The sequence below is a fragment of the Pagrus major genome, chromosome 13 (assembly GCF_040436345.1).
Source record: "Pagrus major chromosome 13, Pma_NU_1.0".
NCBI lineage: Eukaryota > Metazoa > Chordata > Actinopteri > Spariformes > Sparidae > Pagrus > Pagrus major.
In genome coordinates this window covers 12,627,310-12,640,264 of record NC_133227.1, presented here as the reverse complement: position 1 = coordinate 12,640,264, position 12,955 = coordinate 12,627,310, and the positions used below count along the sequence as shown (strand labels likewise).

At 39.9% G+C, this 12,955-nt stretch overlaps 1 protein-coding gene across 1 annotated transcript in view; it reads left to right on the top strand.

The window, feature by feature from the left end:
- Nucleotides 1-5,738: 5,738 nt before the first annotated feature.
- Nucleotides 5,739-12,955, top strand: part of med13a (mediator complex subunit 13a) — a 74,995-nt gene continuing 67,778 nt past the window's right edge. Inside the window, exon 1 of the mRNA XM_073479116.1 lies at nt 5,739-6,298. Within this exon, the coding sequence (XP_073335217.1) occupies nt 6,233-6,298 (66 nt within the window). The 5' untranslated portion in view covers nt 5,739-6,232. The remainder of the gene's footprint in view (nt 6,299-12,955) is intronic.

Below are 12,955 nucleotides of genomic sequence, written 5' to 3'. Positions count from 1 at the left end.
TCATTGCAATTCATTAAATCATAATGAGGTTTCGGGACAGAGTTCTTTGACGGGATTTTCTACTTCGTGGTGTGCATTTTATTCATTCAAAAGTTTATTTTGGAGGGATCATCGAGAGGAGTTGGCTGCTTCTCTGTGTGTGTCTTGAAGTGTTTTGAATCCTACATTTTTGAGGGGGAATTTCCCTGTTGTAGCCTTTACGAATGCAATATTTCTGTGCTTCCTATTAATATTTCTCACACTTATGTAAGCTAAAATAATAACTGTATGGTGAACATACACAGCACTAGTGTTGTCACAATACTGGAAGATCTAACTTTAATACAATACCTTGAAAAAAAATTGATATTGAATACCATGATCCATACTACGGGGAAAAAAATTGACACTGAATGAGGGAATAAGATTAGATTTTTATTAAAAGATAAATATAACAAGGCTTGGTTCATTTATTTCTGTAGGAAATGGGATTATGCAGTGCTGTGTGTGTAAAAGGCAGCTGGTACAGGTGCACCAATCCTGCGAAAAATGAGCTTCAAATGTTCAGAGTCAATATGTATCAATATATCAATATTTTTGGCAACACTGCACAGCATAAAGCAATGCCAAAAGAAACTGTCACTTTGTCATTGTGAACAAATATCCTGGTTACAGGGAACTTGTTCTCTTGAACTTAAAGAATACAATACAAATACGTCTGAACTTGAGTCAATTAAATGTTGCGCATGATGTTCTCCGTTTCCTTCAGTTCAAGTTTTATTTTCACTGCCTTGCTTACAAGCCAACTATATCATTTTGTTTCTTGTTGCAGTGCAAGAGAGATGCATCTTCTTCTGCTTTTATTTTCAAGTTGTGTTTTTTAGTTTCCTCCTTTTAAATTGATACTTAGTTGGATTCAGTAAGACATTGTGGCTATTACACAGGGAAGAAAGAAAGGGGAAAAGCTGACCAGTGTATGTATTTACTTTTAATTGTGGTTAAATATATATGAACTGCATGAAAATATGAACCAAATACGGTAAGTACCTGACTCTCATGTTCTTTTATTTTCAGATCAGCCTGATGGCTCTTAAAACATTATATTACTGTAATTCAAGCACAACCTTGGCTCTCAAGATGTTTTTATTCCACATTTTAATAACTTTGCAGTCAGGGCCAAGTGCCATTATGTGAGCAAATGAATGGAATAAGTGCTTGTTCTCATCATTTTCAAAAGCCCTCCGCAATCCATCTTTGTAGCCCGGGTTTGTGGATGCCTGGAAAAAAGGCCAATAGGCAGTGTGTATATATGTTTGTGTGTGAGAGAGAGGGCAGGAGAGAAAGGGGGGAGCAAAGAGCACATATCACTGTGTGCTTTAACATGGGGGCTGGGAGGAGGGCTACTTTATTTGAACATGGCACGCTTGTTGACCCTCCTCATAACTATTCCTCCGCTGCAGAGGCCAACAATGGGATATTACCACTTAGCCTCTGTAAACACAAGTTACGCAGTTGAACTATGGACCTCGGAGTTGGGCTCTTAACTGCTGGATGCCTGAGCTGTGTCTGCCGGTGAGGGGAAAAACCTTTCCTGTCTGCGAGGTCAATTTTATTGATTTACAGAAAGCTTTTCAAATATGTCACGTGATTCTTGTGATCTTTCAGTAGCTGTGTTGTTTGTCCTGTCTCCTGCTCTGTGTCTAAGGTCACAGGACACACACACATACACACACACACAAACACACACGAGTGGCCAAGCTTCACATCTCTCCACACTGTATTCTCACCTTGAGTGTTTCATGCTCTAACATTTGAGCATGTTAAGTGAATACCGAGTCTAATTTACCGTCCGAGGCGTTAATGTCTTTCTGTCTTATCTGACCACCGACTCTCATTAAATTCGGCCCATGTTCTCTTTCTGGGTAAATCTCAGATTTATTATTCACTTTCTCATGCAGGATTTAGTCACACAACAGTGAGACAGGGCCCCTCTGGCAAATGCTCCTATAGCAGAATGGCGGAGACCACAGAGCATGTCAAATCAAATGTCAAAAGAGCAGTTGGCCAACTCCAAACTATCTTATGCTTTCATTTCCCCAATATTCTCGAGTGCTGCTGGGATGGAATATATATATGACAGAATGTCTCTGTGGGACTTAGATAAGAGGGAGCTGGAGATAAGTGAGAGAAAACCATCACCAGATATGATAGCAATCTGCTATTCACATTAGTTACTCTGCTATGACAACTGTGCTCATCAGCTGCGCTATTAGATGTTTTCTTCTGTTAAACAGTCTTATACAGATGGTATCATGCCACAATTGTTTTTCGTATCAAGGAGAGTGATGATAAAGCGTGGGAAGCACCGAATGTGAGATTATTATTCATTCCTATGGGGAGATTTAAGGTTGAGAAAGCTGCTCGATCCTTTGGGATCAGATGAAAGACACAAAGCTAATGTCGAAGGGCCTTGGAGACTGCACAATACAAGCACAAAACACTTGTTATACACTGTATTAGCAATGACTTTAAAGTGCTTGCATAATTAACATATCTATGCCTGATCATTTCATTTAGATCTGGAATCTTGTTTTTTCATGTGAGAGACTAATATTTCTTTAGCTTTGGAGCAGTGTAATAGAATGATGGAATAATGTTGTCAAGTCATGTTGGTGAAGTATCCTCCCAATAAATACTGGGAACAATTTGGTTTCCTCGCATGTTACTGTTTGGCACAGTGCTATCACTTTTCAGGCTGCCACACCTTCGTGACTACAGTGTTTCAGGAGCAGCCGGCTGTGTTCTGCACCCAGGAGCTGCTGTCATCGCCACCTTTAAGGCCTGGTTTTCCCAGTTCTCACTTCCAGTACTGCAAAAAGGCAATGTTACTAATGAACTGTCACAGATTATTACATGTATTATTATACTGTTCACAGCTCTTTAAAAATAACTGCAAAGCAGCAATGACTTAATGAGAGTTTAGAAAAGCAGAGACATTTTGTAATAACGTTTTTACCTGGCAAAAGCAGTGCTATTACTATAAGAAACTAAAAGAAATAGCACTTAAAGGGGGTAGGTATTCATCAGTGAATCACAGGGCAACAGCATATGGGCTAGCTGGGCAACTGGTTGCCATTCATTTCTAAAAAGAAACTACCATAAAGAGCTGTCTAAAGACAACTTACATTGTATCACAATACATTGTATTAGGAGGCGATGCACAAAGATGGGACAAGGACTTGCTAAAAATTATTAATATTCTATAAACCTACAGCACTCACACTAGGAAATAGAGGAAGTAATATTCTGGCTTGGAGTGTGCCCTGAGGTAAATTTGAAGGACAGTTCTGTTGAATGAATTTTGTTAAAAAACAACCAAACAACAAAAGACATAGTGATGAAAAAAATGTGTTCAACTATATTGTATGACAGGGGCTGACAATATATTACATCAAAGTCTTTGATCCATGGTATAAGGATTTGATTCGTTGTTGAAATGATCTATAAATGTCAGCTCCAATAGCACTGACTGTAACAATTATTTGCATGCACAGCTTCCAGAGAAAAGCTCCTGTAAGCAAGAGCAAATTCAACCGGACACATAGGCCTTTTAAAATCAGTTAGCCTTAAGCTTAATGCTGACTACAGGGCAAGCCAGAAGAACTTGGAAAACATATTTTGTTTGGTTAATTTCTCTCACAGTTTGTAGCTGTAATTGAAGCTCTTTTGGTTTGGCCCAACATCAGCTCGGATGCTGGTTGTATGAGATCAGAAGTGCAGCTCCCAATTGTGCAATGTTTTGCAATATTTTGGAAAAATGGTATGTATAACTGAGCTCATTCAAATATGAGCTTAAAAATCATGAAGTTTGATGGTGTACAACTGTCTGGTTTTGGGTAAGAAATTATCTAGAGGGAAGTGCTTGCTGAGCGGCCACAGCTGGCAAAAAATTTCAAAAAACAAAAATGCATATCGAGGAGACAACCATCCATCCTTCTTAAGTGTCTCTTAGCAACATGCCGGTTGTATGATGTCTATCTGAAGGCAGTGGCAAGAAAGAAGATCCTGTAAAAGAAGTTAAACAAATAATATGTTGTGTAAAAGTGTCGAAACTTGTGAAACCGATCAAGTCATTATCTACTCACCCCCATGCTGATGGAAAGGAGGGTGAAGTTTCGTAGTCCACTAAACATTTCTGGAGCTTCAGAGCAAAACAGAGTTGCAGCATTCTCCTTAACAGTAGTAGATGGGGACTTGTTTTAAAACATAAAAAAAACTACCAAACAATCTTAACCCCATCTGAAGCAAGTGCACGAGCTGATCTCAGCGCTTCCAGAGACTTGGATTACACTTGTTTTTTTTTAAAGTTTTTTATTTACATTTCACTACTTCAGCTGTTCAGGAGAATGATGCAACAGTGGTTTGCTGTTGAGCTCCAGAAATGTTTTGTGGACTATGAAACTTCACCAACCTTTTCATCGGAATGAGAGTGAGTAGATAGTGACTGATTTTTATTGTATTTAATTTTTTTTGTTAAATGTTGCTTTAAGTTAAATTGATAGTAAAAATATGATTAGTTGTAACCAGAAACAATATTACTATGATGTTACTCTGACATTTATTGGTATATTTTTCCCCTAATCTAAACCACTATGTAAATAAAGAGGTGGATAAGTATGTAAGTTTCAGCCATGCTGAAAGTTTATCACAAAGTAATAACTGATACTGTGTCAGAGTCAGTATAAAGCTGTTTGCTTACTTGAGAATAAAAATTGTTGGGCTTTTGGACTCACTCATATTAAACTGTTCCCTGCTGTGGCACTTGAAGAGACATTTTAACACTGTTCTCTCTTTGACTTTGATTTTGTATAATTCATTACCTCCCCTTTATGTTATTTAACTTTGACTGTAGTGTAGTGTTCTTATTGTCAGGTTTTGAAGCACAGTGGCAAATCCTATTCTGTAAATGTGTCAACAAATACATTTTGATGTATTTTTCTGTTAAAGTGTTCTCAGTATGCGCTCTTAATGTCATTGCTTTTTAAATTCCCTTTAATACTATGCACTTTTCATTCCTGCGGTTCTGCACCGAATGTTTGATTTTACTGCTTCCTCTATCTCACTTAAGTCACACTGTGTGAAATTGAGACCAAATGAATGGATCTGATTGAAATAAAACAAAACAAAGGGCGCATCAATGCATCTTGGTTGCACATTTCAATTGCAAGTGGAACATCACATGCGCTAGGTGGTGCACTGTGTAAGTGAGCAAGTTTATAGGGTTTGATCATTGGTAACAAAATCTGTTGCTCAGTAGCGCCACTTGCGCTGGCCTAGCGGCAATACCTATCAGTCTTGTGTTATTACAGCCCTCATGACCACGACAGTGTCAAGTCAACCATACTGGAACACGGAACTACTTGTTACGACTGTCAAAATAAAACAAGCATAGAAAACAACACGTTGCAACAATTTTTTGTGGCACAAATGCCCAAAGAATATCAAATATACTGTTAAATAATTACAATTGATTTACAAATTTATTTTTTTCACTAATTCTATATTTATAGCTTTAGTTATTATGTCTAATAACATAATTTCTTGCTTTTATTTTGCCGGAAATGTTGCCTACTTTCTGACGTGTGTCTGTGTGTCTTCGGTTAGCTTGACAAAGCTTTGACCACGAATGAGCCAATAGGCTGTGGAAGGCAGAGTTGTCCCTGTGGCCGCCATTAAAGAAAGGAATCCATGAATTCAAATGGAAACCAACAGGAACCGAGGCTGAAAAAATGATCGAAATAATCGTTGAAATATAGGCCGATGGCATATTTCGAGAGGCTTTTACAGGATGTATTTCGTTTTTAGACTAATTTTTGCAATGGAGGAGTAAGACAGGACGTTTTTATTTTTTTAAAGCAGAGACCGTTTTAGGGCTAAGGGGGAGGGGGAGAGTTGCTTCTTTGCTCTCCTTTTCTTTTTGTTTTATGAACAATTTTCGCACCCTTTAATTTGTTTTTACTGTGTGCTTTTGAGATGTCTTTATAGAGACCACACAGCCTCTTTTATCCGCTTTTAGCTCCGGCGGGGGAACTGCAATCGGAAGGTTGTTGAATTAACTATCCTCCAGCCAAATGTTACAAAAAATATTTCTCGTTGATTAAGCCTGCACATCTTAGAAAACACAAATCCGCAAATTGTTCTTTATTTCCCGGGACGTGAAATGATGGAGAGTTGGATCTCGCAGTGAAGAAGGATGAGTTCTTGTTATATACCAAACGGGGCCAGCTTGGAGGATTGCCATTCCAATCTATTCTGTCTGGTAAGAGATTTAAAACTAAAGGAAAGCAGCCATTTTTAACTAGCTGAACGGGGGCTAAGCTAACGTTAGCCACACACAGGCATCAGTTGATAGGAGCTGAGCTTAGCTAGGCTTACGGCCCTGTCGAGCTGACATCATTTCAGGACAACAAGGTATCCTAGTTCGCTAATGTTACCGTGTGCACTTGTTTTAGCACCTTGCCACTAAGTTATGACTGCCTGTTCATTATTATCTCCTTTCCGCAACATTTTCATTTTCCCATTCGCAAAACCAAACACTCAAGGTTAACGCCACTCGCTTGTTAAGCTTCATTTACTACATTTCTCAGGACAGACACAGCAACACATCGCCTGTTAGCACGGACATAACTGTTGTGCATTTTACTGCCAAAAAGCACGACTGTGTCTCCCGACGAGTTACTTGTTGTGGCACTTTCTCCCTGTCGCCTCAGCACCTTGTTTATTATTAACTTCCTATCTCGTTCTCATTACATTCCCACTATGTTTTATCAAGTGGCGGTGACCCGTACACCAAACACTTCATGCACTGTAGTTTGCAGAGTTAAGTTGCTTTCACTGACTCTGTGCTTTTGCTGTGAAATGCTGTGTTTTTGTAGAACACACTGACAACTCCTGGAGGGACGACTGTCAACTTGCACGGCTTGTCTATTAAAGCACGCCCCTCATGCTCTGCCTACAAAGCTCTTTTTTGCAGCGAGCATGTAACAGTATTGTTCGTGGCAACAGTATTTGTTTGAAAGCGTTAATTATTTATGTAATATGCCATCATCTTGTTTGTCACTGGCTTAATCTCCTCGGACTTCATTTTCTAGTATTCACACCAACTAGGGCACAGGCCCCAGGCTGATTATATAATCTCTGGCATACATTCCTGGGCTTTACAAACATCTAGGTAGCTACAAATCTAAACTACACTCTCTACTACTATAAACTGGGATGAAGCGTAGAATGGGTTCCCCTGTTTGTCTGTCTCTGAGTATCTTCTTCATCATATCATGTTGTCAGTTGTGGCCGGGTGACATTGCCCCCAAATAGTTGTGGTTGTGATCCTACTCACTTGGAGTTCACAGGTATTCTTTAAATCCCCTGTGAGATAAATAGTGCAGAGTGAGCCTCCGCTGTGTAGTCCCCAGTCTGAGCCATACAGCATATGTAAAGGTGTTGCTCGAGTGTACAGTTCCTCCTCTGGCTGGATAATCATGAACATGATCTGAATGTGTTTGTTGTTGCAGTTAATTGGCTTGTCAGCAGGCGTAACTACTGTTTTACTTGTTGGTTAGCTAAAGAGTGTGCCCTGAACAATCCTGGAAGTTGTAGATGTGACTTCTTCAAATGCTGAAATGTAACGTTTTAGAGAAAGTTGATTTTTGTTTTAGATTAAATTCACTTTGATGGACAGTGGAAGTTGCATCCTAGGTAGATTTGTTAATATATATATGTCTGCAAAAAGTTGTTAGAAGTTAGGTGAGGAGTAAGAGTAGAAATGCATCAATACTAGAAATGTTGACAAAGAATACAGTATAATAATAATAACAATACAGGGCAATACTACACTGCCTTAACCACAAATTGACCCAGCTTCCAACCTGTCAGCCCCCCTAAAGGTAACATTTCATTGCAGAAAATCCCCACTCTCTCAATACTACTTAGTTGGGTCGATTGTGTGTGTGCTGAACACGTAATTACAATGTTTACGACAGCACTTGAAGGCAGCGTTGGCTACAGTGGACAGGCGAGGCAGAGGCTGGTAGTTGTGGTGCTGTGCCTGTCTGGCTGACATTTTCCTGCACACTGAGACTAAGCATAACACCACTGCTGTTATGACTCACTCACTGAACAGACTCCACTTTGTGGTTTTATGGTGAAAGAATGCGAACACATTGTGGGACTTTTTCCCCCCTTAGTTTTTCAGTGGATAGTTTTCTCTGGAGTATGTTACTACTTGTTGCATACTTTTTTTTTTGGTATTTTAAAGGGGGATCAATGGATTTAACTCGGTGTGAAATTCAGTTTAGCTGTTCCTGTGTTGTGCAGCTATGTCACTGACGTTTCAGGAAATTTGTAGTTAGGGCTGCCATGCGTTTCAGTGTCAGATTAGGTTTAAACATTTAAAGAAGCACCTGGCAAAAATCTTCAGTTTGGTGATGCATGACTGTGGCACAATAAATTAACAAGAGCTGTGTGTCCAGTAGCTCAAATGAAACTGGTTAATTTGCATTCTCCTCAACCAAAAATGCAAAGGCACACTTGTTAGTTTCACGTTTGCTGACAGGGTTAACTGTGAGAGGTGGCAGACAGGAAAAGAGACTTGGTAGAAGAGGAGCATCTGCAACATGATTTGAGCAGCTTCACCTGTTGCTTGTCTCATATCTTGAAAGGCAGGAAGGCAGCTGTTTGAACACAGTGTTCCCTACTGAGCCCCAGAACCCTAAGTGGCCAGAGGGAAGGTGAGCAGCTGGCAAAATCAGGGGTCGTAACCCCCCCAAGTACGCGTCACCTCAGGAAAACTTCCTGCCCGTATCCAGTGGCTTTGGGTTTAGATTCCCCTCGTAATGCCGCAGTGTGATTTCTGGCTTTGGCTTATGAAAGATAAAACTCATGACCCACAAGCAGTCGCTCACATACCTGAACATTTATGAAGACATAGCCAGGGTAAAAAACCTTGTAGATTCATAGCAGTGCCTGGAAAGCATGAACGTTGGAAGGAAACAGAGATATCTTTGGCAGCCTCTGTTTTTGCACACAGGCTGCCACTAATTTATTTTGAAAGAACAGACAGAACAACTGCAGAAGGCACATTTATCCTTGATGGAGCAGTCTGCCTCTTGGATATTGTTGATGAGGAGTGGAGGACTGATGTCTTTGACAGAGGGGCAATTCAGTTCTGTCTCTTCACGCTCAGGAATATGTAAGGACAGAAGTTAATATATTTCGTCTGCAGTTCATAGTTTGGTTTGAGACACAATCACATGTGGTTTGTGCAAACTTTGATCTTTGATATTTATCACCAAAACAGAACCGATGTACGAACTACAAGCAATATGACAACATTTTTCTACACTCTAACCATCTGTTACTTTTTTTAGTACTATTGAAAATGCAATTTAACGGCTGTTTAATCACTAAATAATGCAGCCTACTTTACATCTGTGCAACTAGAAAGATTGCTTGTAAAGGGTTAAACTATAGCATTGAAGGAAAAAATAGTGAATGCAGTTTGTTGTTGTGAATGTTGTTAGGAATGCATTGTGCTGCTAGAGTTAAATGCTTGCAATCAGTTTTGTTTCTTTTTCAAACCCAGAATAAGTACAAGGATAAACTTAAGTGTTTCAACAGGGACATTTGTTTTGATCCTATTGTTTGTAGAATCATTAATTACTGAAACACATTTTCAGTATTTATTAGTTACATCCACTGTGAATCAGCTGCTTAAGTACTTATTTCCTGTGTAAACAAAACAGATTTTTTTCTTGAGGTCTTGCGGGAGGAGACCTGTTCCCCTGAAAGTGACTTTACACGTTTTTGTCTAATTCTCCCAAATCAGCTCAGCCGGTTTAGATGTGTGTCCTTAAGGTGAACCCTTGCCGCTCTTGAGCTTCCTCAGATCACTTTCTCACTTTTCTCAAACATTTAGACAGTGTAGTCGTTTTAAGCTTCATGAAGTTTCTGTTTGATCCAGTTAAAGTTCTCACCACACCCACAGTCAGTGTCTCACTAGAAGTGGGAGAACTTGAGTTAGTACTTGTCACCTTTTGCTCCATAGCATCCAAGGATTGCAAAAGAGAAAAGATCACTCTGAATCTTAAACGATAATGATGGTGATGATGTAACTCATTTCAACCCTAATGCCTCTGTTAAAACAATACTGTTAACATTAGTCATTTAAATGTATCTTTGCAATAACAGTGTTGTGTGAGATGCATCTGCACTGATCATTTATTGCAGAGTAATGATGATAAAGAATTGATGTGGCTATGACAGTTTGATAGTGTAGTGTCTGTTAATGATAATGCTGTTGGATAATGAGGGTGGAGATTCACATAGTCTTAAAATAATTAACACAATACATTCAATTACTGGAGCTAATTGCTTGTTGACATTAATAACACAGCATTTGGTTAGCTTTTTCCTGTACACCATATATTGCGCCGTATATTCTTAAGGGAGAAATTCATAATGTATTCAATTGCCTACTTGGCAAAGAAACTGCAGCATAGATGCAAACATCCTAATAGTGACAGATACAGTCGCAAAAAAGGTGATGAATAGAAGTGTAGCGTAAGATGAAGAGCCCAGCCTTCTGCTCTCGTAGGCTGTTGTATTTCATTCACACATTAACAGCACAGCAGCAGCAGCAGCAGCAGCAGCATTAATCAGTATTTTGGCTGGGACTGCTACTACAGTAGCTAAATCTCAGAAATGAACCAGGTCAAAGTTTCAGTGCCCACAGGATGTGGTCGTCTGGTTGAAGTTGCCCCGTGTGTGCAGTTGTACCGCAGTTAATAACTAGACGCATGTCAGTGTTTTCTCGATGTGCCATTGTAAAAGTGCCTGATACAAGGGAGGCTGACTATAAATTAAACTATTCAGCCCTCTCATGACCACATGTACATGAACTTGCATGTTTGTTTGAATTAAGAATGCCTCATCACTCTTTTTTAGAAAGTCTGACACCAGCAATTTCTTTTCAATGTTACTTCCTAAATACCTTATGGGTAATTGATTGTGCAAGTAAGTAGTCTAGGTGTTACTGCCTAATTGCTGTACTCAAATTTTGATTGGTTTGGGGGTTGGATAGAGAGCAGTTTGCATTGCCGTATGATCTTTTGCGGTTGTAAATGTGAAGTTTACACAGAACAAGATACAGTAGGAAGTGTTTAGGATGAGTGGCCCTCTGATGCAAATACAAGCCAATGCACTTTACCTTGGCAATAACAAAATGCCAGCGTGTTATGTTGTAACTGTATCCACTTTTGTATTGTATTGTATTAGAACTGGCCTGTAAGAGCAATGGTAATGTGCATCTCCCCGGTATTAAGTGGTCGTTGGTTACAGTTGTGTTATAAGGCTACTTTAAGTGTATATATAATGGATGTTTCAGACAAAGCAAGCACATGTAAAAAGAACAAGGAAAAAACAATAATGCAATTAATTTTAACTAACATAGATAAAATGATTTCGGTCATGACTAGGAATTTCAGCTGCTCGTCTAACAAAACCTTTTATAAGAAACACACCATTATCATTGGGGACTGGCCGTGGTCAGTAAGATGATGCGGCTGTTCACTTACTAATAGTCTATCTGTGCCGCTCATGTTCTGGTTTCACAGTTAACTGTTGTCTTCACCCTCCCTTTGCTTTGTGTGCACAGATGTTTCCTAGTAAGGTGCAGGTGTAACGTAGTGCTTCTTCTCACACTCCAGCAGGAAGGAGCAGCCTAACTGCTGCAGCTCTGACGTTACACACAGACCCAGCTCTGCTGCTTGCACCTCAGAGCTTGTTCTTAGTGTGTGTGAAGCAGCTTTTGAATTTGTCCCAAGCCAGATTGTTCATCAGAGATCATGATGTTTCGATCATACGTCCCCACAACTGCCCTGTTTAGTTGTGACACTACAATGAAACCTTGGGCTTTTGTTTGCTTGCCAGTCACTTTTTCCCTGGAGTTGGTGGTGGAACAAATTAAACACATGCTTTCTGTTTATTGCTGATGCATACAGTGTATACTTCATAACTGTGGAATAACAATCTAGCCTGTATGCTGCTGATGTGTGTTACTCGGACATGTACAGGCGTCATTAATACAGTAAATGATTTAACTTCAGGTTTATTCATGATTTGTCAACCAGTGTGTGTGCTCACTACGTCTTGTGGCATACTAACTTGTTGTGATCTAGCTCTGCTCCAGCTGACTCCACACAATGCTCTGTTTTGACAGTCCTCAACCTACCCCCCAACCCCCACCAGCACCATCACAACTAACACCACAAATCTCCCAGCTTATCCCTAGCCAGGCGAAAGACCACCGCTCCGCCACAACCACGGGTAATCACTTGTTCAGGCTCAGCGCCTCTGCACTTGAGTTAAGATATCCCCTGAATTGTAATGGATTAATTGGTTGAATATACAGAGGGACAGCTTGCCAACTCAGCCTGAACGGAATAGGACTAAACGGCATGAAAATGAACAGTCCATGTTCGCACAGATTACTTGAAATGTCTACAAGGATAGATAGAGGACCAAGATTGCCAGCGGAAATGGGGATGTATGCCTAAGGCATCGCGTGTGTGTTCTTTTTAGTAGTTAGTGTGTGTATGTGTGCATGTGTTTAGGTAGACATGGGTAGACTGTCGGCGCTTGGGTGATAAGCAGCAGTGCTAGCTAGCAGTGGAGCGTAATGTTCCTGCTTTAACACTTAATAACCCCGCCAGTGATTTACTGCCTATGAGGCTTTTTCCTGTGTGTTTTGTTCTCTCTATAAAAGCCAGACAGCGTTTATAGAAAGGCAAAGCACCCCCCCAGCACTCACCAATAATGAGGATTAAGGTGGTGAGACCACATTTACCAGCATTAGTTTTTTTCCTATTTGTGTTTCGAACATGTTGTTCATGGCGATATTGAAAGGACCTGAAGCACAAGT